At 39.7% G+C, this 22,718-nt stretch overlaps 1 protein-coding gene across 2 annotated transcripts in view; it reads left to right on the top strand.

Annotated features, from left to right (window-relative positions):
* Positions 1-17,984, top strand: part of LOC115223034 (general transcription factor 3C polypeptide 5) — a 70,904-nt gene extending 52,920 nt beyond the window's left edge. Inside the window, exons 9-10 of one of the 2 annotated variants that reach the window (XM_036511823.1) lie at positions 16,532-16,665; positions 17,700-17,984. In XM_036511823.1, the coding sequence (XP_036367716.1) occupies positions 16,532-16,665; positions 17,700-17,751 (186 nt within the window). In that variant the 3' untranslated portion in view covers positions 17,752-17,984. The remainder of the gene's footprint in view (positions 1-16,531; positions 16,666-17,699) is intronic. The other variant, XM_029793464.2, reaches the window with a different exon arrangement.
* Positions 17,985-22,718: the final 4,734 nt, after the last annotated feature.

Below are 22,718 nucleotides of genomic sequence, written 5' to 3'. Positions count from 1 at the left end.
TATTTGATTAAAGGTGTGGGTCTCTCCCTTGTCTACCTACACATTATCTGTACGACAGGGAGCTATGAGCTAGATAGGTAAATAGGTAGGTAGGTAGATAGGTAGGTAGGTGGATAGATAGGTAAAGAGCGAGAGAAAAGAAACTGTCTCTGTAATTGCTTGACCTAGCAGAAACAGAAACCAAATCATGCCATACTGTTTTAAAAGAAAAAGTGAAATGGCATAATGTATTTAGGCCTACATTATCTACTGTCTGAATGTTTAAAGGTGTGGATTTTCTCTCTTTGTTTGCCAATACATTAAGCTAGAATTCAATAAAGGCCCATCCAAGGGGAACCCCCCTAAGGTTGCTTAACCTGAAAATCACTCCCTGCTGTCTTAACAAAAGAAAGGACACATTGGAGAATGTAGTGTTATGATATGTGTGAATAAAAAATTTTAAAAAGTAGGATGGTTACTACTGGGGTGTCTTTGAGCATAAGTCTTTTCAGATAAGGGCAGATCTCCAGCTAAACATCATCATCAACTACATCTACTACTATGGCAACTACTTGTCCTTCTTCAAATAGCAACCTTATTAGATCCTACTCTCTTAAAGTGGAAATGTACCTTGAGTAATGTAGTCTTGCATACACTAGATCAGAATAATAAGGATAGGATGGTTTTGGTCTTAGGTCAGCTAAGTCAGGCTACCACAAGGTTCAGTTCTTGTGGTGTGTTGCCTTGTATGTCCCAATGACCTTGAGAGCGATTTCAGTGGAGTGCAAGCTTCTGGCAGGGCCTCCCATGCTGGACAGGTCAAAGTAGAGCAACCAGACTAATATTGGCTTCAAATTTTGGCACAAGGCCAGCAATTTTGGGGGAGGAGTAAGTCAGTTACCTCGACCCCTGTGCTCAGCTGGTTCTTATTTTATCAACCCCAAAAGGATGAAAGGCAAAGTTGTCCTTTGTGGAATTTGAGCTCAGAACATAAGGATGGATGAAATGCCACTAACCATTTTGCTCCTCATGCTAGCAGTTCTACTGGCTCACCACCTTAGAGCAGCCATACTAATGTGGACCACTTCTTCCCAGGGGTTTGCATAGGGCCAACACACCTATTTAGAAAAACAGTGAAGTTAGAGAAGTACTGGTGGTAATTCAAAATCAGCAGGACTTGGTAGAGGAAGGCCCTTGTTTTTGCTTTAAACCCTTTGTTCCCTATAGAGCATAGGCTATTGACAACTTTTCTCCACTGTTCTCAACTCTTTGTTATCTTTTCTGCTTCTCTCCAGTCTGACCCCTGCATTTACAGCTCTGCCTCAGTATCCTGCCTCCTTGAGGGAAGGACTTCCTCTCCCAAGGCTTGTTAGCTTTGAATTGCAATCATTTCAAAGTGGAGTATTAGCCCTATATAAACCCATTTTTACCTCTGGGAAGAGGTGATCCATATTAATCTGGCTTCTATCCTTTGACCTGTCTAGCACGGGAGGCCCTATGAAGAACTTGGATTCTGCTGATATGGCTCTCAGGGTCATTAACCCTTAGCATTTAACCCTTCTGATATCAACCCGCCTGAAACCGCCTCTGACCCTGTAGTACAAATGTCTTGTTTTCATAAGTTTTGAATTAAAATCTTCCACCAAACCTTAGTCACAATTTATGTTCCTAACACTAGCTTAATAATAACTAAGTTATTTTACTAAAATCTTTGTTATATTTAAAATTAATTAAAAGAAACACAGGGCATCTCAAAATAAATAGAGTAACGAAAGGGTTAGTTTGGCCATATCCAGCCAAAATATTCCATCTATTTTATGTTCAAATGGCTAAATCTGGCCTCTCACACTTAGTCTACAATGTCACCTTTAAAAGTAAACTACCACATCGTCAACCACCTGAAGCTACAAGATAATTCATGATTAATTCAAAAACAATGTTAATAAATAAGCATTACATTTAATAGAATAATCTGAATGCCAGAGGGTGAAGGCATGAACGCCATCATCACACTGCAGAAGAGGCTGGAACCTGTGACGGAAAGGTGCAACACGATGCAATTGAGCCCCAGACCTCATAAAGCTGAAGGTTATCATCTATGGACTTGATAAAAATTAGAATTGAGTTAGGAAAAAAAATTCAAATTTCTAGTTTTAGTTATTTTGGCTTAGTGTAAAAACATGAAGGTTTAGATAATCCAGTTCCCACACCCCCACAACTGGTAGTGGTGGTCACCTACAAGTAGTGGATTTTCATTACAAAAGATATGCACTTGACTCTCCCACACTTTGAATGTGTGTCTGCGTGTGTACATAGATACACTTGTTTACATATATGCACACACACACATACATATGCACGCACACACACACACACATATATCTTTACATATACACATACATAGACACATCTATACATCTTTGTGTACACACACACACACATGGAATATATGTGCATATGTGACTATACAAATTATGGGTGTATACTTATTTATATGTAAAACGAAATTAATATATTACACACACACACACACACACACAGGGAGTATATGAGTATATACTCATTTGCAACATTATATATATATATATATATATATATATATATCTCAATGTGTGCATTGTAGATCTATAAATACTTATGCACATACATACAGAGTAAAATTATGCATTTGTTCTACAGTTATGCACACGTACACACACACACACACACACATGCATGCACGCACACATGTAACGTACACATACGCAAACCTTGATTTTCCCCCCTCCTCCACCTCCTCCTCCTCCTTCTCTCATAGGTGTCCTGTATTGACAGAAATACCTGTATAAAGTCGTCGATCAAGTCCTCATTGACTACCATGCTGTCTGTCTGTCTGTCTGTCTGTCTGTCCGTGTCTCTCTCTCGTCCACCCCCTTCTTAGCTTCACTGCACATTCATAAGAGATCAACCCACACAACATTCCAAGCTCTACCCTGATAACAAAAAAAAAAAAGAAAAAGAAAAAAGAAAAAAATACTCCAATGAGCCTCTATGTGGTTGCTTGACTTACTAGAAATAGCAGCCAAATCACTTTCTCTCTCTTTCTCTGTCTTTCTCAAGTCACTATTGTTTTAAAGCTTTAGATAATATATAAATACGTATATATTTATATATATTAGGTTGGTGCATAATTATTGCAGCTTTTTTGCAATAAATTCTATTCTACAAAATCAATAACAATATTTACCAAAAACATCTTTAAATGACGGTTTTGACCGTCTGCCAAGCAAATGGGAAGCAGTAATTGAAGTGGATGGTGAATATGCTCCGGAATAATCATTTGAAGATGTTTTTGTTACATGTTGTTATTGTTTTTGTAGAATAAAATTTGTTGAAATAAAGCCGAAATATAATTGTGCTTCCCAAACATGTGGTTCCATGTTCAGTCCCACTGCTTGGCACCTTGGGCAAGTGTCTGGGCTGACAAAAAGCCTTGTGAGTGGATTTGGTAGAGGGAAACTGAAAGAAGCTTGTTGTATATATATATATATATATATATATAATATATATATATATATATATATATACATATATATATATATATATAGGAGCCTGGTGCAGCCATCTGGTTTGCCAGTCCTCAGTCAAATCGTCCAACGCATGCTAGCATGGAAAGTGGATGTTAAACGATGATGATGATATATATTATAATGTGTGTGTCTGTGTGTATATGTATGTTATGTGGACAATGGACGTTAAATGATGATGATAATTATATATATATATATATAGATATATATATATATATATATATATATATAATATATATGTGCGTGTGTGTGCATATATAAGTGTGTGCATACAAATGTTTCTCTTTCTGTCTGTCTGTCTCTCTCTTTTTCTCTCTCCCCTCTCATTCTCTCTTTCTCTCTCTCTCTCTCTCTCTCTCTATATATATATATATATATATATATATACATATATATATGTGTGTGTGTCTGTGTACATATATAATAAAAATATGTGCATCTATATCTATCTATCTGTCTGTCAATCAGTTAGTCATTGGGTGTGATTTTGATCTTTCAATGGTCACTTAGCTTTATCCAGCTGACCTAGGCACCTTTATCCAGGGGACCTGTGTCCAGTTAGCACTACCTGGGTAACATATGAATCTTCCCAGGGCTTACAGTGACTACTCCATAGCCACTTTAAAGCAACTTCATGGCCCCTAACCTACAGGCCCTTGTGATGCCCAGCATGCTGTAAGCTTTGCAGGGTTGATGACCTGCAGAATCCTTACATCCGACACCCGTCGAGGATCCCAGCTTGTGCACCATCCACTGTTGCAACATAACATAACATATACATGCATACATAATATAGGTAGATAGACATATTTATTCATTTATATATATATATATATATATATATAATATATATGTGCGTGTGTGTGCATATATAAGTGTGTGCATACAAATGTTTCTCTTTCTGTCTGTCTGTCTCTCTCTTTTTCTCTCTCCCCTCTCATTCTCTCTTTCTCTCTCTCTCTCTCTCTCTCTCTATATATATATATATATATATATTATATATATATATATATGTGTGTGTGTCTGTGTACATATATAATAAAAATATGTGCATCTATATCTATCTATCTGTCTGTCAATCAGTTAGTCATTGGGTGTGATTTTGATCTTTCAATGGTCACTTAGCTTTATCCAGCTGACCTAGGCACCTTTATCCAGGGGACCTGTGTCCAGTTAGCACTACCTTGGGTAACATATGAATCTTCCCAGGGCTTACAGTGACTACTCCATAGCCACTTTAAAGCAACTTCATGGCCCCTAACCTACAGGCCCTTGTGATGCCCAGCATGCTGTAAGCTTTGCAGGGTTGATGACCTGCAGAATCCTTACATCCGACACCCGTCGAGGATCCCAGCTTGTGCACCATCCACTGTTGCAACATAACATAACATATACATGCATACATAATATAGGTAGATAGACATATTTATTCATTTATATATATATATATATATATATATAATATATATGTGTGTGTGTGTATATACATTTACGTGTATATATATATATTTATATGTATTTATATGAATATATATATATATATACATACATACATACATATATATATATATGTATACTGTTGTGTCTGGGGAGAGTCATTCTCTTTTAGTGCCTTATTATTTAACACACTCACTGGTTTAGTTTCCACTCCTGTAGTTATTTTTCCTAAAATTTTCATTGCATCTTGCAACTGTTTCAATAATCGTTGACCAAATCAAAAATAAAATATAGTCTTATATCTATCTATCTATCTATCTATCTATCTATCTATCTATCTCTATCTATCTATCTATCTATCTATCTATCTATCTATCTATCTATCTATCTATCTATCTACCTGTCTGTCTGTCTATCTATCTATCTATCTATCTATCTATCTATCTATCTATCTATCTATCTCTATCTATCTATCTATCTTCCTATCTATCTGTCTATCTATCTATATATCTATCTATCTATCTATCTATCTACCTATCTATCTGTCTATCTATCTATATATCTATCTATCTATCTATCTATCTATCTATCTATCTATCTATCTATCTATCTATCTATCTATCTCTATGTACTCTTTTACTTGTTTCATTCATTTGACTGTGGCCATGCTGGAGCACCGCCTTTAGTCGAGCAAATCAACATCAGGAATTATTCTGTGTAAACCTAATAATTATTCTGTCGGTCTCTTCTGTGTGTCTGTTTGTGTGTCTGTGTTTGTCCCCCCAACATCGCTTGACAACTGATGCTGGTTTGTTTACCATCCCCGTCACTTAGCGGTTCGGCAAAAGAGACCGATAGAATAAGTACTAGGCTTACAAAGAATAAGTCCCGGGGTCGATTTGCTCGACTAAAGGTGGTGCTCCAGCATGGCTGCAGTCAAATGACTGAAACAAGTAAAAGAGTAAAAAGTAAGCATTTTCCCCCGTGTGTTTGTGATTCTGCCGGTCTTAAAATTCTGTCTTAAAATCAGAAAAAATATTGCAAAATATTTTCCTTATGTTCTCACCATCCTTCAGCTATTCCTTAACCCTTTTGTTACCGTATTTATTTTGAGATGCTCTGTGTTTTCTCTTTCTCTTTTACTTGTTTCAGTCATTTGACTGCGGCCATGCTGGAGCACCACCTTTAGTCGATCAAATCGACCCCGAGATTTATTCTTTGTAAGCCCAGTACTTATTCTATCGGTCTCTTTTGCTGAACCGCTAAGTGACGGGGACGTAAACACACCAGCATTGGTTGTCAAGCAATGCTAGGGGGACAAACACAAACACACACATATATATATATATATACATATATGCGACAGGCTTCTTTCAGTTTCTGTCTACCAAATCCACTCACAAGGCATTGGTCGGCCCGGGGCTATAGCAGAAGACACTTGCCCAAGATGCCACGCAGTGGGACTGAACCTGCTCTGTGTTTCTTTCAATTAATTTTAAATGTAACAAAGAATTTAGTAACATAACTTAGTTAAGTTGGTGTTAGGAACATAAATTGTGACTAAGGTTTGGTGGAAGATTTTAATTCTAAACTTAATGAAAACAAATCATTTGTACTACAGAGCCAGAGGCAGTTTCAGCCGGATTGGTATTAAAAGGGTTAATGACCACCACCACCACCACCACCACCACCGGCATGATTACTATCACCGCTACCACCCTTACCATTGCATCTTGACCACCACTCCCTGCATGACCTCTCCCTCCCCACACATACATGTATGGGTCACTTAGTGTTTGGTGGTGCTATTTTACAATATTTATAATCAAAACCTTTCAACCATGACCATTCCATCTAATTTTCAGGTATACAGGACCATCATATATTCCAGGGTTATGATCTGTAGGGAATATAGCTGCTATTTCTAGCAAGCGGAGTAGTCAGTTGGAAGCTTCCATTCGGGCTGGAGTGGTTGATGCTTGGAGTAGTGTCGTTGCTGTTTAGCCCCAGGTCAGTACTGATCCACAAACTCAATGATCAGTGGTATTCCAACCACTGAGCATCTCACCATCTTGCATATTAAGGGACTACATAGTCCAGAGACTCCTTTATGCTAAGGTGCAATTCAAGGATTATTTTGGCTGCTATTTCTAGCAGACCAGTGGAGGCTCCCATGTTGACTTTTGTGCCTGCATATTTGTTATGCAAAAGTGGTGGTGGTGGTGTGTGTGTGTGTGTGTGTGTATCTCTGTAAGATGTGTGTGTGTAGGATACCATGACCCTCCTGTATAGCCATGTCATATAAACACCTATTTTATCTCTCTCTCTCTTTCTTCTCTTTTGTATTGGCCCCCCCTCATTCTTCTTCTTTTCCTTCATTATCTTACTTCTGCTCCTTCCTCTCTCTCTCTCTTTCTCTCTCTCGTTTTATGTTTGCATGTTCCTCTGTGACAGTGTTTCTTTTTCTCCCCCTTTCTCCTTCTCTTCTCTCACTCCTCCCATCACACGCTTTCTAACCCCCTCCCTCTCACTTTCACTCTATTACTGTGACAAATGTAACTATCCTTGCTCAGTAATACCATATATGGTGGTGACCTACAGCCAGGCTGCTACATCAACAGAGTTCCCAATTTTCTGCCCTACATCTATCTGTCTGTCTGTGTGTCTGTCTGTCTATCTATCTATCTATCTATCTATCTATCTATCTATCTATCTATCTATCTATCTATCTACCTACTTACCTACCTACCCACCTGTCTGTCTGTCTGTCTGTCAGCCTCTCTCTCTCTCTCTTTCTACCTGGCTATTTTTCTTATATATCTACCTACTTATGTATTTATCTAATTATCAACCATCTTTCTATTTATTTACCTGACCGTCTTTCTCTGGTTGTGTATCTCTCTCTCTCTCTCTCACTCTCGCTCTTAGTATCTGTCTAGTTTTGTAATCCATGTTTTAAAATATTCTTTTTTCTAAGAAAAAGTTTTGCTTTCACTCAGTTTCATGATCAGACATTCATATATTTATGTGGGTGTGACAGACCTGCAAACTGTTGCATTTATTCCTTAATACCTTTTCACTGGCAGAAATCTTTGCATGCTGGGTAAAATGCTCAGCAGCATTTTGTCTGTCTTCATGTTCTGAGTTCAAATTCTTCCACGGTCAACGGTGTCTTTCATCCTTCGGGGGTCAATAAAAGTGAACCGCAGTAAAATTTGAACACAGAGTATAAAAATACACGACCAAAATACTACAAGATATTTTGCCCAACATTCAACAGGTTCTGCTAATCCATACTTTTATAATACCTATATTAAAACTTATTAGCTCTAATAACACGTGTACTTGTAAACTGAGACATCTAAATGTAACCTATCCTACATAGATATACATATTTTCTGTGAATAGGTGATATCTTAATAGACATCTATAAGGCCTTTTCTCTGGGTAAATAACTTCTCAGGCATTCTTTAGCTTCACTGCATTGTTGTTTTGTAGTCTTGGGTCAGCCTTGACGAAGTAGGTTTATGATTAATCATTTAGTATTCATATTCATATTACTCTTTCAAATGCAGTGCTTATTTTTTATTCATGTTATTTTGAATTAATTAATTAATCACTTTGAATTAATTATCTTATAGCTTTGAGATTTTGATGATGTGATTGTTCATTCTTATTTCTTTACTGCCCACAAGGGGCTACACACAGAGGGGACAAACAAGGACAGACAAAACAGACAAATGGATTAAGTCGATTATATCAATCCCAGTGCGTAACTGGTACTTATTTAATCGACCCCCGAAAGGATGATAGGCAAAGTCGACCTCGGCGGAATTTGAACTCAGAACGTAGCAGCAGATGTGATTGTTCATTCTTATGATGACATCGTAGGCTAGGTGTGACATGCCAGATCATCTGGCTGGTCTGAACCAAAGGCAGGTAGAATATTTGGACTGGATTTGGCTGGTTTAAATGCTAAAGGACTAAAAGCATTCCAGTCGTGATCAAACTGTCCTTTTAGACATTACTTTATCCAATGTGTCCTGCTTTTGTAAGACAGTTGAGAGAAATCCGGATATTATTTTTAGCAGATTCATTTATCATGTATTGCCTTCGTCCCCCTCATTGGCCTTGTATATAATTTATCATTGGTGTCGTTAATCAATAAAACTATATGAGGTCCAACATCCTGTAACTCGACCAGGTGTTTTTGATTATTATTTTATCAGTTTACCAACAACACACGAAAAGGTGTTCAGTCAGCCATCATAAAAAAATTTTTTTATTTAAATGAAAAAAGAAAACAATCTCAGATTAAATTTGTTTTGGATTGGTTTATTGGATTTGAATTCACTCTTTGCTTTTCTGCTATTGTTACTAATGTGCTACTGAATGGAGTGGACTGGCAGGATGGATCATTTGAACAGTGGAGAGAGAAAATGCTGTGTGGTATTTCTTCTTGCTCTTTACATTCTGAGTTCTAATTCTGCTGGATTTACCCATTTGGGGTTGATAAAATAAGGTCCTGGTCAAATACTGGGGCTCGACCCTCAGTCTGTTTCAGGTTTATTTATTTTGAAATTCTATTAATTAATTCATAGGTGCAGGAGTGGCTGTGTGGTAAGTAGCTTGCTTACCAACCACATGGTTCTGGGTTCATTCCCACTGCATGGCACCTACTATAGCCTCAGGCCGACCAAAGCCTTGTTTTACCTATGGACCCTTCTGATTCCTATTTTACTCGAAAAAAAAAAAAGGTCTTTTATAATTAAATATTTTAAGGAATTGTATAAAAAAGATTAAAATATTTTGTGTCACTACACTCTCATTGAAACCCTCTTTGGTCATGACTGACCGTGGGATTGCACCTAGAAAGTTTCCCTCCCAGGCACAAGTCTGGGCAAGGTTGTTTATGGAAGACCAGCAGTCGCCCATGCATACCGGCCTCCCCTCTCCACGCCACCAGTGTTATCCAAGGGAAAGGCACCTGTGATGTCGTGACTCATTTCTCCAGATGAGTGAACTGGAGCAATGTGAAATAAAGTGTCTTGCTCAAGAACACAACACGCAGCCCAGTCTGGGATTCGAATTCACAACCTCACGATCGTAAGCTCGACGCTCTAACCACTGAGCCATGCGCCTTCACACTGTAGAAGTAAAAGCAATTTATTGCACATAAATTTTAACAAGAAAATCTTATCTGGGCCCCCAAAGGTCTTATGGACTCTTGCTGAGAACCACTGGTCTAAAGGGCTCTTCCCTATTTAAGATCATAGGGTGTGGCATCAGAGAGATATGGCTGCATTTTTGAGCAGATTGAACAACCATATAAAGACCCCCAACCCTAATTCTCTTTTGTTGGTCTTTTGTATCTGTGCTAGTTTCCGTTTGAATTTTCGGACAGATAAGTTATTGTATGAACCACCTACACTATTTAGGAAACATTCCTTTGTTGACACGAACACAGGATGGAAAAGTTTCTCAGATATTCAATCGGCATGACCACCTCCACATTGAATACTTTACAAACACCTGTACTGTGCATGTGTTTTGTGCAGACGCATGCATATATAGATATACACATACATGCATGTATATATGCATGTGCACACACACATGTAAGTATATCTATATATTTATGCACAGTACTGCTTATATCAGAAACTTAAGATGAGTTTAAAATGGTCAAACTACAGTTTTTAAAGCCTTCACTGTGAACCTTACGACAAATATAAATACAACTTGTTATCTTCTTCCCACACATTCAAGTAAAGAGATTGTCCTGACGTGTCATTTGATTTATGGACCACTTACCAAAAGACAGGCACGCATTCAGCTTTCTGCTCATGAAGGGAACTTTATAGTAACTGCTATTTAGATTAAGCAAGAACCAGAATTTAGCTGTAATAGCTGGTCTAATTTGTATGCTGCACATTCATTAGTGTACATTCATTATTTAATCACGCTACTTAGGAAACATTCAATATTATAATCAGAGACATTCCAGTGATGGCCTTCCGGCCTTGTTTTCAGACGTAGGCTATCAATGTGTGCATTGTCTAAAGTAGGGATTCTCAATCCTCAATCAATTCTTGATTCCTATTTTACACTAAAAAAATGTCTTATTTTTTATAATTAAAATATTTTAAGGAATTGTGCAAAAGGGATTTCAAATTAAACATTGATTTCAAATCTTGGCACAAGGCCAGCAATTTCGGAGAGGGAATGAGTCGAGTGTATTGAACCCAGTACTCAGCTGGTGCTTATTTTATTGACCCTGAAAAGGTGAAAGGCAAAGTCAACTGCAGCGGAATTTGAACTCAGAACGTGAAGATGGATGAAGTGCCGCTAAGCATTTTGTCCGGCGCGTTAACGATTCTGCCAGCTTACTGCTTTAGCATGATTAAATATTAATAAATATTTATACTCAACATTCTATAAGGAATAAAGCAGTTAAACTACAGATTTTAAGGCCTTTGATGTGAAATGCAAACCAGAACTTAGTTGTTGCCTAATTTGCATACTATGCGTTCGTTGTTGATGCAAATACACCTCGTTATTCATTTCCCATATGTAATGAAAAAGACTGGGATTCCATTGCTGGGGCACTCAGTGTTAACATGGTAACAGTGTATAATTGGTTGCATAGAGATTAGATATCACATGGAAGTGTCCTTGACAAAGTCAGGAATATAGAACATGAATATATTGAGTCATTTGTTGGGTTGTTAGACAAATGCCCACAGCTAACATTGAAGATTCTTTGTGAGTGTTTCATCATCATCATCATCATCGTTTAACGTCCGCTTTCCATGCTAGCATGGGTTGGACGGTTCAACTGGCGAGCTGGCAGAAACTTTAGCACACCAGGCGAAATGCTTAGCGATATTTCGTCTGCGTTACGTTCTGAGTTCAAATTCCGCCAAGGTCGACTTTGCCTTTCATCCTTTCGGGGTCGATAAATTAAGTACCAGTTACGCACTGGGGTCGATGTAATCGACTTAATACCTATGTCTGTCCTTGTTTGTCCCCTCTGTGTTTAGCCCCTAGTGGGTAATAAAGAAATAGGTTCAACTGGGGTCTGGCAAGCCCGACGGCTGCACCAGGCCAGTCAGATCTGGCAGTGTTTCTACAGCTGGATGCCCTTCCTAACACCAACCACTCCGAGAGTTATAGTCAACAAATTGATTAAGTGTGGCTCAACAAACTGGAGCTGGTCGTCTCGGTGGAACAAGGATTTCTCTGAATCAAGTGTGCTTATGTGTAGAGCAGCTGTGATTTTGTATTTCCTAAAGAGTACATTTCAAGTTCAAGTTTTGCTGAGTCAACTTTGCTTTCTATTTCTTATTTAGAAGAGCAAAGTTTATCTATTTCTTTACTACCCACAAGGTGCTAAACACAGAGAGGACGAACAAGGACAGACAAACGGATTAAGTCGATTATATCGACCCCAGTGCGTAACTGGTACTTATTTAATCGACCCCAAAAGGATGAAAGGCAAAGTCAACCTCGGCGGAATTTGAACTCAGAACGTAGCAGCAGACGAAATGCCTATTTCTTTACTACCCACAGGGCAAAGTTTACCTCAGCAGGGTTTGAGGTTGATAAAAATAAAATACCAATCTAGTGCTAGGGTTGATTTAAACAACTAACCCAATCTATGAAATTTCTGACCTTATGAATTTGTAGTCCTGCAAACTGTATTGGTGAGCTCAGTAATACAGGTGGCAAAAAAAAAAAGCACCCAGTCCATGCTTTAAAGTGGTAGGCACCAGGAAGGGCATCCAACCATATAACCCATACTAAAGCAGATATTGGAGCTCAATGCAGTCCTTGGACAAACCATCCAACCATGCCATCATGGAACTTGGATGTTAAATGATGATGATGATGATATAAAAGATGTTTTGTTACTTGGTCAAGAAGTGTTGTTGTTAAAAAAACTAAATTACCATTTCTCATTAGATGAAGACATTGAAAATATCTGGCCATTGTTTTATGGCATTATTTACTTACAAAAAGAGATTCAATTTGCTTCAAAATCATTTTAATTTGCATCAATTATATTTTAATTAATTGATGCAAATTACATTTTAATATGCTTTGAGATTATTTTAATTTGAACTTGAATAGGGGTTGTTCATGCTTTGAACCCATGAATGATTGGTAATTTGGCCCCTCTTGTCACCATTATGCTCCTAACCATTTGTCCACTTTCACCACTATTTCTCCACTGATTGTCCATCATCTTTCCATCACCACCCTTCCCCACTACTTGTCCACCCTACACCCTTCCGTCACCACTCCACCACCATCACTCACCCATCACCCCCTGCCATCCACACTCCTCACCTCACTCTTCCTTCTATCTCTCTCTCGCCCCATTTCTCACTGCCCTTGCACCACCACTTAGGTGCCCCCTTCTCCCAACCACCTGCCAACCATCCTTCCATTCACCCTTTCACCACCCTCAACCATCCCCACCCTTCGACCACCCTTGTATCTCCCCATATAATTAAACATTAAGCAGCCCCCCACCTCCTCTCTTCCCCCAAACTATTTAATATTTGGGGAGGATACTAAAGCAAAATTACAAAAGAACCACCACAGGATATCCGAATGGTAAAGTGTGTGTGTGTGTGTGTGTGTGTGTGAGCGAGAGAGATGGAGTATGCGTATAGTTTTGTGTGTGTATGTGACTGAGTGTGTGTGAGGGAAAAAGAGTGGGAAGTGGTGCAAAAAGTCTTGCGATTTGTGAATATCCGCCCTGTAACCAACCACTGCAGACAAAGTGCATTCTTTTTCTTTCTCATCATCATTGTCATCATCATCTTCGTCATCATCATCATTGTTATTATCATCATCATCATCTTCGTCATCATCATCATTGTTATTATCATCATCATCATCATCGTCATCATCATTGTCGTCATCATCGTCATCATCATTGTCGTCGTCATCGTCATCATCATTGTCGTCGTCATCATCATCATCATCGTCGTCATCGTCATCGTCATCATCATCATCATTATTGTCATCATCATCATCATCATCATTGTCATTATCATTATTGTTATCATCATCGTCATCATCATTGTCATCATCATCGTCGTCATCGTCATCATCATCATCATCGTCGTCATCGTCATCATCATCATCATCATCATCATCATCATTATTGTCATCATCATCATCATCATCATTGTCGTTATCATTATTGTCATCATCATCATTATCATCATCATCATTGTCGTTATCATTGTCATCATCATCATCATCATTGTCGCCCATCAGTCCAAACAGCAGAGGAGTGAAGTGGCCCAGTGGACACAGTATTAATTGAACTACTTGCTCAAAGGTCATTAATTCAATTTCTTTGCTGGAATTTTGTTTGTGTGTGAGCGTTAATTTCTGTGTGTGTGTCTGAAGAAGAGAGGGGAAAGTATTTGTGTCAATTGGATTCACTTAATAAACTGTAATCTCTCTCTCTCTCCCTCTCTCTCCCTCTCTCTCTCCCTCTCTCTCCCTCTCTCTCTCCCTCTCTCTCCCTCTCTCTCTCCCTCTCTCTCCCTCTCTCTCTCTCTCCTGCTCTCTTTTCTCACTACTTCTTTCTGTGTGTGCATCTTCCTGTGCATGTGTGTGTGCATGTGTGTTTGCTTCCAGCACTATAAAATACTGTCACCAAAACAGAACGAATGTGCTGTCAGTTGTGCCAAATCACCTGTGTCCAAACAACTATGGACCCAAATGGGTTGTTAGAAAAATTCGCCCGTATTTTTTCTGAATCTCTGCACTTTGAGTTCAAATCCTGCTATGATCAGATACCATATTTTTTCACTGCATACAAGCCAACATAGTACATATTGTCAACCCGTAATGTAAACCAGTCAAACATTGTCACTATCTTTCCAATCATGATGCATTTCAAATGGAATTTTTGGCCCTTCGAAATCATCTTATTTTATTTTTTTTATTGCCCACAAGGGGCTAAACATAGAGGGGACAAACAAGGACAGACAAAGGGATTAAGTCGATTACATCGATCCCCAGTGCGTAACTGGTACTTAATTTATTGACCCCGAAAGGATGAAAGGCAAAGTCGACCTCGGCGGAATCTGAACTCAGAACGTAGCGGCAGACGAAATACCTATTTCTTTACTACCCACAAGGGGCTAAACACAGAGGGGACAAACGAGGACAGACAAAGGGATTAAGTTGATTACATCGACCCCAGTGCGTAACTGGTACTTAATTTATTGACCCCGAAAGGATAAGAGGCAAAGTCGACCTCGGCGGAATTTGAACTCAGAACGTAATGACAGATGAAATACCGCTAAGCATTTCACCTGGCGTGCTAACGTTTCTGCCAGTAATCTTAGTGTATAAAGTCATCTTAGTGTATAAGTCATATTAGTGTATAAATCAATTTACCTTGTTTTGGTTGTAGATTTTAGTCTGAAAGATTTGACTTGTCTACTGGAAAATACAGTGTGCTCTTCATCCTTTTGGGTTGATGAATAAATAATACCAGATGAGGGTGGTGGGTTGGTGGAATTGTTGTTAGAGCAAGGAGTGGGATGGTGAGGTGCCTTGTAAGTGTTGTGTTTGTGTTGTGAGAGCAACGGCATTGCTGGTTGGTGTTGGTAGTAGAACCAAACAGCAGTGGATCTTGCCTATCTCTTGGACAACATTGATGGCATGGAGGAGAGGGGGGACTTGCATGCATGGGCTACTGCTGGTCATCCATTAAAACCTCTGAAGGAAACCCTTGCATGTGCTCTTTGAAGGAAAATCTTGTATGGTCTCATGAGACACATGGAGGCTTCATTTGTGTGTATGTGTGTGTGACCTCTTCAGTCTCTACTGTTCGGACTGATGGTGATGACGATGATGATAATGATGATGATGATGATGCTAATTCTAGTAGATCAGTGAAGGTGCATGGCTTAGTGCGTGGTTAGGGTGTTTTACTCAAAGATTGTGGTTTCAGTTTTTGGACTGGGTGGTGCATTGTGTTCTTGAGCAAAACACTTCATTCCACGATGCCCCAGTCCACTTGACTAGCAACAGCCAGGAAGTTTAACCCCGTGATGGACTGACATCCTATCCAGATGGTAGTGTTGTAATCTCAGACACTTATTCATCATGGAAACTGGGCTAAGCTTGGCCTTACGAGTTCTAGGGCCCCCTCTCCCCTCCTTACTCCCCATCCCTCATACATGCACAGTGCATGCACACACATGTACACACACACACATGCACATGCAACACATACGCATGCGCACACATGCACGTATACACAGACACCCATGCACATGCACACATGCACATATACACATGCACACACACACACATGCACACATGTGCATGCACACACGCACACACATGTGCACACACATACACACATGTGCACACATGCACACATGTGCACACACATGCACACACATGAACAGAATCTGTATTTATGAAAATGCTTGTGCTATCTGACTTATTTTGTTTTTGCTTTTCATGTTTTTTTCCCCTTTATTTTTATATGTCTGTTTTAGGAAACGGTCTGTGATGAAAAGGACGGTTGGTGCATGAAAGACATGAACGACAAATGCCGTGAGATTATGTACCATAAGCTCAATACTTATTCTCCGGTCGGCGAAAACACTGGGAAGAAAGTTCCAAAAAGTAAGTTGCTGTTGTTTTTGTTGTGACTGTTGTTGTTGCTCATAAGCCTGGTCACCTCTGATCGAAGTGACTTTTGCTGAACTGCTAAGTTACAAGGACACAAACAAACCAACACTAGTTGTAAAGCAGTGATGGGGGTCAAGCACAAAGGCACACACACATGCATATGCACACACACACACACACACGTGATTGCAGACAGTTTATGTCTTCTAAATTCACTCACAATGTATTGATTGTCTTGGATTCTGTAGTTGAAGATACTTGCTCAAGGTACTGCACTGTGGGACTGAACCCCAAACCACCTGGTTACAAAGTTTGCTTCTTAACCATACAGCCTGTGCCTATATGGTCTTGTTCTCTTTTACTCTTTTACTTGTTTCAGTCATTTGGCTGCGGCCATGCTGGAGCACCGCCTTTACTCGAGCAAATCGACTCTGGGACTTATTCTTTGTAAGCCTAGTACTTATTTTGTCGGTCTCTTTTGCTGAATCGCTAAGTGACGGGGACATAAACACACCAGCATTGGTTGTCAAGCAATGCTACGGGAACAAACACAGACACACAAACATACACACACACATATATCTACGACAAGCTTCTTTCAGTTTCCATCTACCAAACCCTCTCACAAGGCATTGGTTGGCCCGAGGCTATAGTGGATGGCATTTGCCCAAGATGCCACGCAGTGGGACTGAACCCGGAACCATGTGGTTGGTAAGCAAGCTGTACCTATAATTTGTTCATATATTTGTTCAATCCCTTTCTTCTCTTCTTGTCTTGAGACAGCATTTCACCCGGGGTGGGTTGAGCTGGCTTCATTCATCCTCAATGCAATACTTGGCGAAAGATTTGCTGATGTCCAGTTTGCTATCAACGAGCCCCAGCATGTTGCATTGCAGATTGGTACGAAAGTCAATGCCTCGAAGACCCAAATCCTCACAGCCGGCTTTGCCCCCACCAGACAAAACACCCATTGTCCTCAATCCCTTTGTAATTTTCTCATTACTATACTGACTTTCTTTTCCACACTTTCAGAGAAACCTGTGAAACAGATATTCACTTCCCTTGCCAGTTCGGAAGACAGTGACTCAGACGTCCCAGGGGAAGATCCCATGAATGAGATGGAAACTGAAATGCTAGACTGTGTCTAGAACTGCTACATTGTTGACCAACAATCATGTTCACCATCTGTTCACTACATTACTTATGGTCATTCTCTTAACCATGAACATTAACATTATTCTGTAACTTCCATAGATTTTTTTTGTCTTGTTTTTGTCTTTTCTCTCTCTCCTGTAGTAAAAATCTCTTTGTATTTAGTTTGTTTGGTTCCTTTTTTTTTTAATTATTTATTGTTTTTGTTTCTTAAATGAATAACATTCGTGTACTGGGCTTGATTCAGTCGGTTAAACTTTCTCTTCATATTTTGGCCTTGTATTTATGTTAGAAAAGGCGTAGGAGTGGCTGTGTGGTAAGTAGCTTGCTTACCAGCAACATGGTTCCGGCTTCAGTCCCACTGTGTGCCACCTCGGGCAAGTGTCTTCCACTATAGCCTCGGGCCGAGCATAGTCAACCATTTTGTCCAACACTGAATGATTCCCTCAAACTCACCCTAACCCTCTCAGCTGTACACACAAGTCCTTCAATTTTGGTGGAGGGGGATAGTTGATTACATCAACCCCAGTGCTCGCCTGGTACTTATTTTATTGACCCTGAAAGAATGAAAAGCTAAGTCAACCTTGGAGGAATTTGAACTCAGAATGTAAAGACAAACAAAATACTGCAAAGCATTTTGCCTGGCGTGCTAACGATTCTGCCAGCTTACCACCTGGCAAACTTACTACTAATAATAAACTGACCTATGCATGTTCTTACCTGTATATACCTGCAGGGCAATTTTGTGTTTTTTTTTGCATATATGACTGTTGTTTTCCAATAGTACCTCTGTACGTCTGTGATGGTATGATTGTGATGGCGGCGAGCTGGCAGAAACGTTAGCATGCCGGGCAAAATGTGTAGCCGTATTTCGTCTGCCGTTACGTTCTGAGTTCAAATTCCGCCGAGGTTGACTTTGCCTTTCATCCTTTCGGAGTCGATAAATTAAGTACCAGTTATGCACTGGGGTCGATGTAATCGACTCAATCCGTTTGTCTGTCCTTGTTTGTCCCTTCTGTGTTTAGCCCCATGTGGGTAATAAAGAAATAGGTATTTTGTTTGACTATGTTCTGAGTTCAAATTCCGCCGAGGTCGACTTTGCCTTTCATCCTTTCGGGGTCAATAAATTAAGTACCAGTTATGCACTGGGGTCGATGTAATCGACTTAATCCATTTGTCTGTCCTTGTTTGTCCTCTCTGTGTTTAGCCCCTTGTGGGTAGTAAAGAAACAGGTATTTTGTTTGACTATGTTCTGAGTTCAAATTCCGCCGAGGGCGACTTTGCCTTTCATCCTTTCGGGATCGATAAAATAAGAACCAGTCACGCACTGGGGTCGATGTAATCGACTTAATTCGTTTGTCTGTCCTTGTTTGTCCTCTCTGTGTTTAGCCCCTTGTGGGTAATAAAGAAATAGGTATGATTGTGTGTGTGTGTGTGTGTGTGTCTCTACATGAGTATTTTGATACAAGGACATCTTCATCTTCATTGCATCATAATCAATTTAACGGTTCCATGCTTACATGAAATTCATTGATGAATATTATTTTATGATCTGCTACTCTTCTCATTACCCATCTCCAAAGTAATCACTCACCTGTATCCTTCTGCATTCCATTGAACAGGAACAACAGTGGTCCTGGCATATCTTTACAGAAGATTGCAAAAGAACATTTGTTAATCAGTGCATAATGTCTTGACGAGGGGTGACAGACAGACAGACACAGACACAGACAGACAGACAGACAGACACAGACACAGACAGACAGACACAGATTTGGTAGAACAAACAAGATTAATAAAACTCAACACGTGAATATATGTACATATTTTGATTGCGCATGGCATTGTGTTCTGTGCCATGGATGATTAAAAATGATAATTAAATAAATGAATGTGTGGTTGAGAAGTTGGCTTCCCAACCACATGGTTTTGGGTTCAGTCCCACTATGTGGCACCTTGGATAAGTGTCTCCTACTGTAGCTCCAGGCCAACCAAAGCCTTGTGAGTGGATTTGGTAGATGGAAACTGAAAGATTCCTTTTACACGCGTGTGTGTGTGTTTGTGTGTGTAAAAGGTAAAGACCCCTTCAATCATGTATGACCATGGGATTGTATGCAGAAATTTTCTTTCCGAGGCACAAGTCTGGGCAAGGTTATTTGTGGAAGGCTGGCAATTGCCCATGCATACCAGTTTCCCCTCTTCATGCCTCTGCTGTTTGCTCAAGGTAAAGGCAAAGGGGCCGATACAGCTTGGCACCTGTGATGTCACAACTCATTTCTACAGCTGAGTGAACTGGAGCAACGTGAAATAAAGTGTCTTGCTCAAGAAAACAGCACACAGCTCGGTCCAGGATTTGAACTCACAATCTCATGATTGTAAGCCCAATGCTCTAACCATTGAGTCATGCATGTGTGTGTGTGTGTGTGTGTATAATGTTTGTTTTTGTCTCCTTGTCTTGATCTCAGCTGAGTATTGTAAATGACTGTCATTCATTTCCAATATTTTGCAAAAATATGTCTGGCCAAAGGGGAATATTACCTTGCTTGGAAACCAAGAAGGACTTGGCAACAGGAAAGGCATCCAACTGTAGAAAATCTACAATCTGACCCACCCAAGCATGGAAAAGTGAATGTTAAAATGACAACAATGATATATATATCATCATCATCATCATCATCATCATCACCATCACCATCATCATCATCGTTTAACGTCCGTTTCCCATGCTAGCACGGGTTGGACGGTCGACCGGAGTCTGGAAAGCCAGAAGGCTGCACCAGGCTCCAGTCTGATCTGGCAGTGTTTCTACAGCTGGATGCCCTTCCTAACGCCAACCACTCCGTGAGTGTAGTGGGTACTTTTTTACGTGCTGACTGTCACGATAGTGCCGCTGAAGAAGATTACGTGGCTGATGACGATAGCTTTGAACCTCAGAAATTTTCCCAAGATGAACTGAATGACCTTGTCAGAGACCTATCCCTCTCAAAAGATAAAGCAGAACTGTTGGCATCAAGACTGAACGAGAAGCATCTGCTAGAGAATGGTGTTCCTGTAACTTATTTTCGGCAGAGAAATGGGGTTCTACAAACGGGTTTTTCTGTTGAAGGCCCGCTTTGCTTTTGCAGTAACATCGATGGACTTTTCGAATGTTTATTACAAAATCCTGATCCTGCAGAATGGCGTTTGTTTATTGACTCTTCGAAACGAAGTTTAAAAGCTGTACTTGCCCTTGGTCTCAAGAATTTGTCTTATGAAGAAAGGCTGAAGACGCTCGACCTTTATTCTCTAGAAAAATGACGACGCCGTGGAGATCTCATTCTTGCTCACAACATCATAAGCGGAAAGTGTAACCTCTCGAAAGAGCTGTTCTTCACTCCTGCTCTAGAGCGTCGGCTGCAGGGTCACTTCGAAAAGCTCTATCTGCGACGATTTCATCTCAATTGAAGGAGAGGGGCTTTCTCCGTCCTGGTTGCGGATCCATGGAATAAGCTGCCGGACGAGATAGTGAAGATGCCGACGACCGCTCGGTTCAAAGTCTCCCTTGACCTCAAGTGGCCTGAACTCTTTACATGAACACCACCCTGTACATAACTCCATGTCCCCCTACATGGCCTTGCTTTTTGCTTTTTGAGCCAAAAAATTAACTAACTAACTAACTAACTTAATAGTAATTTGAAGCCCTCCATTCCTATTCATGAATCATATGAGAATATGAAACTTTTACTTCATGCCATTGCCTATGAAAGATACTCATGGAAAATACGTGGAGCTTTAAAAGTCATTGGAATGTTAATGGGAATACAGTCAGGTTCCACAAAATACTGTTGTTTCTTGTGTCTATGGGATAATGGGCAACTGACAGACGTTATTCAGAGTCAAACTGGCAGGCCAAAACATCTTACCAGTCAGGACTGTCTAGCGTCTAGAATACACCTCTTGTAGCTCCATGTAATGTCCTATTGTCTCCTTTGCACATAAAGCTTGGCCTGATGAAACAGTTTGTAAAGACACTAGGGAAGAGAAATTCCAGAGGGTTTGAGTATATTGTAGAAAAGTTTCCCCAAATCACACGGACTCATTCATAATGAGTATAGTACATTTAATTTTGCTGACCAGTGTTATCTTAACGAGTACCTGTAATCTTTTTAAAAATATTTATAGCTCACACATATTTCATTGTTTAATACTAGAAGTCTTTATAAAGAAATTTGTTGATGTTTTTGTGACTAGGAATTTACTGTAAGAATGTAATTCATAAAATCGTTATGAACCGATGATAAAAGGATTATGCTTCACGTCGTTACACTTCGAATTACATTTTTCAAAAACCTATCAACAACAGTCAGTTATGTAACACACACACACAAACACACACACACACACACATACACACACACACACACACACACAAGGTGCGTGAGGTATTTGGTATTTTTTTTTAGAAAAACATAACTGAACGCAACTTTATTAATGATAAAATATTGCACATATGAACCAGATCAGTGCTCCGCAACCGGTGTGCCGCGGTACACAGGTGTGTCACGAGACGATGCTAAGTATGCCGCAGTGTAGTCTGAATATAATTTTTTTCTCTATACTTTTAATTATAGTTTCAGTCCAGGTGTGCCGCCGCAGGTGAAAAAAGGTTGCGGAGCCCTGAACTTGATTGTGTTCTTTATAATCTTATTCAATGTAGCCATCTTCAGCATTAATAACTGTTTCTATGTGTGAGGTCTGAATCGTCTACATGCCCAAATTAAATGGTCCCGATTCATATCGGACATTACTTTCACTATGGCGGCTTTCGAAGAATCTGTGCTGCTATGGGGACGTTGATCGTCCTCCCTCTCAACAACATTCCACACAAGGTAGTCCAATGGATTGAGACCAGATGAGTTT

The sequence above is a fragment of the Octopus sinensis genome, linkage group LG21, assembly GCF_006345805.1.
Source record: "Octopus sinensis linkage group LG21, ASM634580v1, whole genome shotgun sequence".
Classification (NCBI taxonomy): Eukaryota; Metazoa; Mollusca; class Cephalopoda; order Octopoda; family Octopodidae; genus Octopus; species Octopus sinensis.
This window is presented reverse-complemented; position numbering and strand designations above follow the sequence as displayed.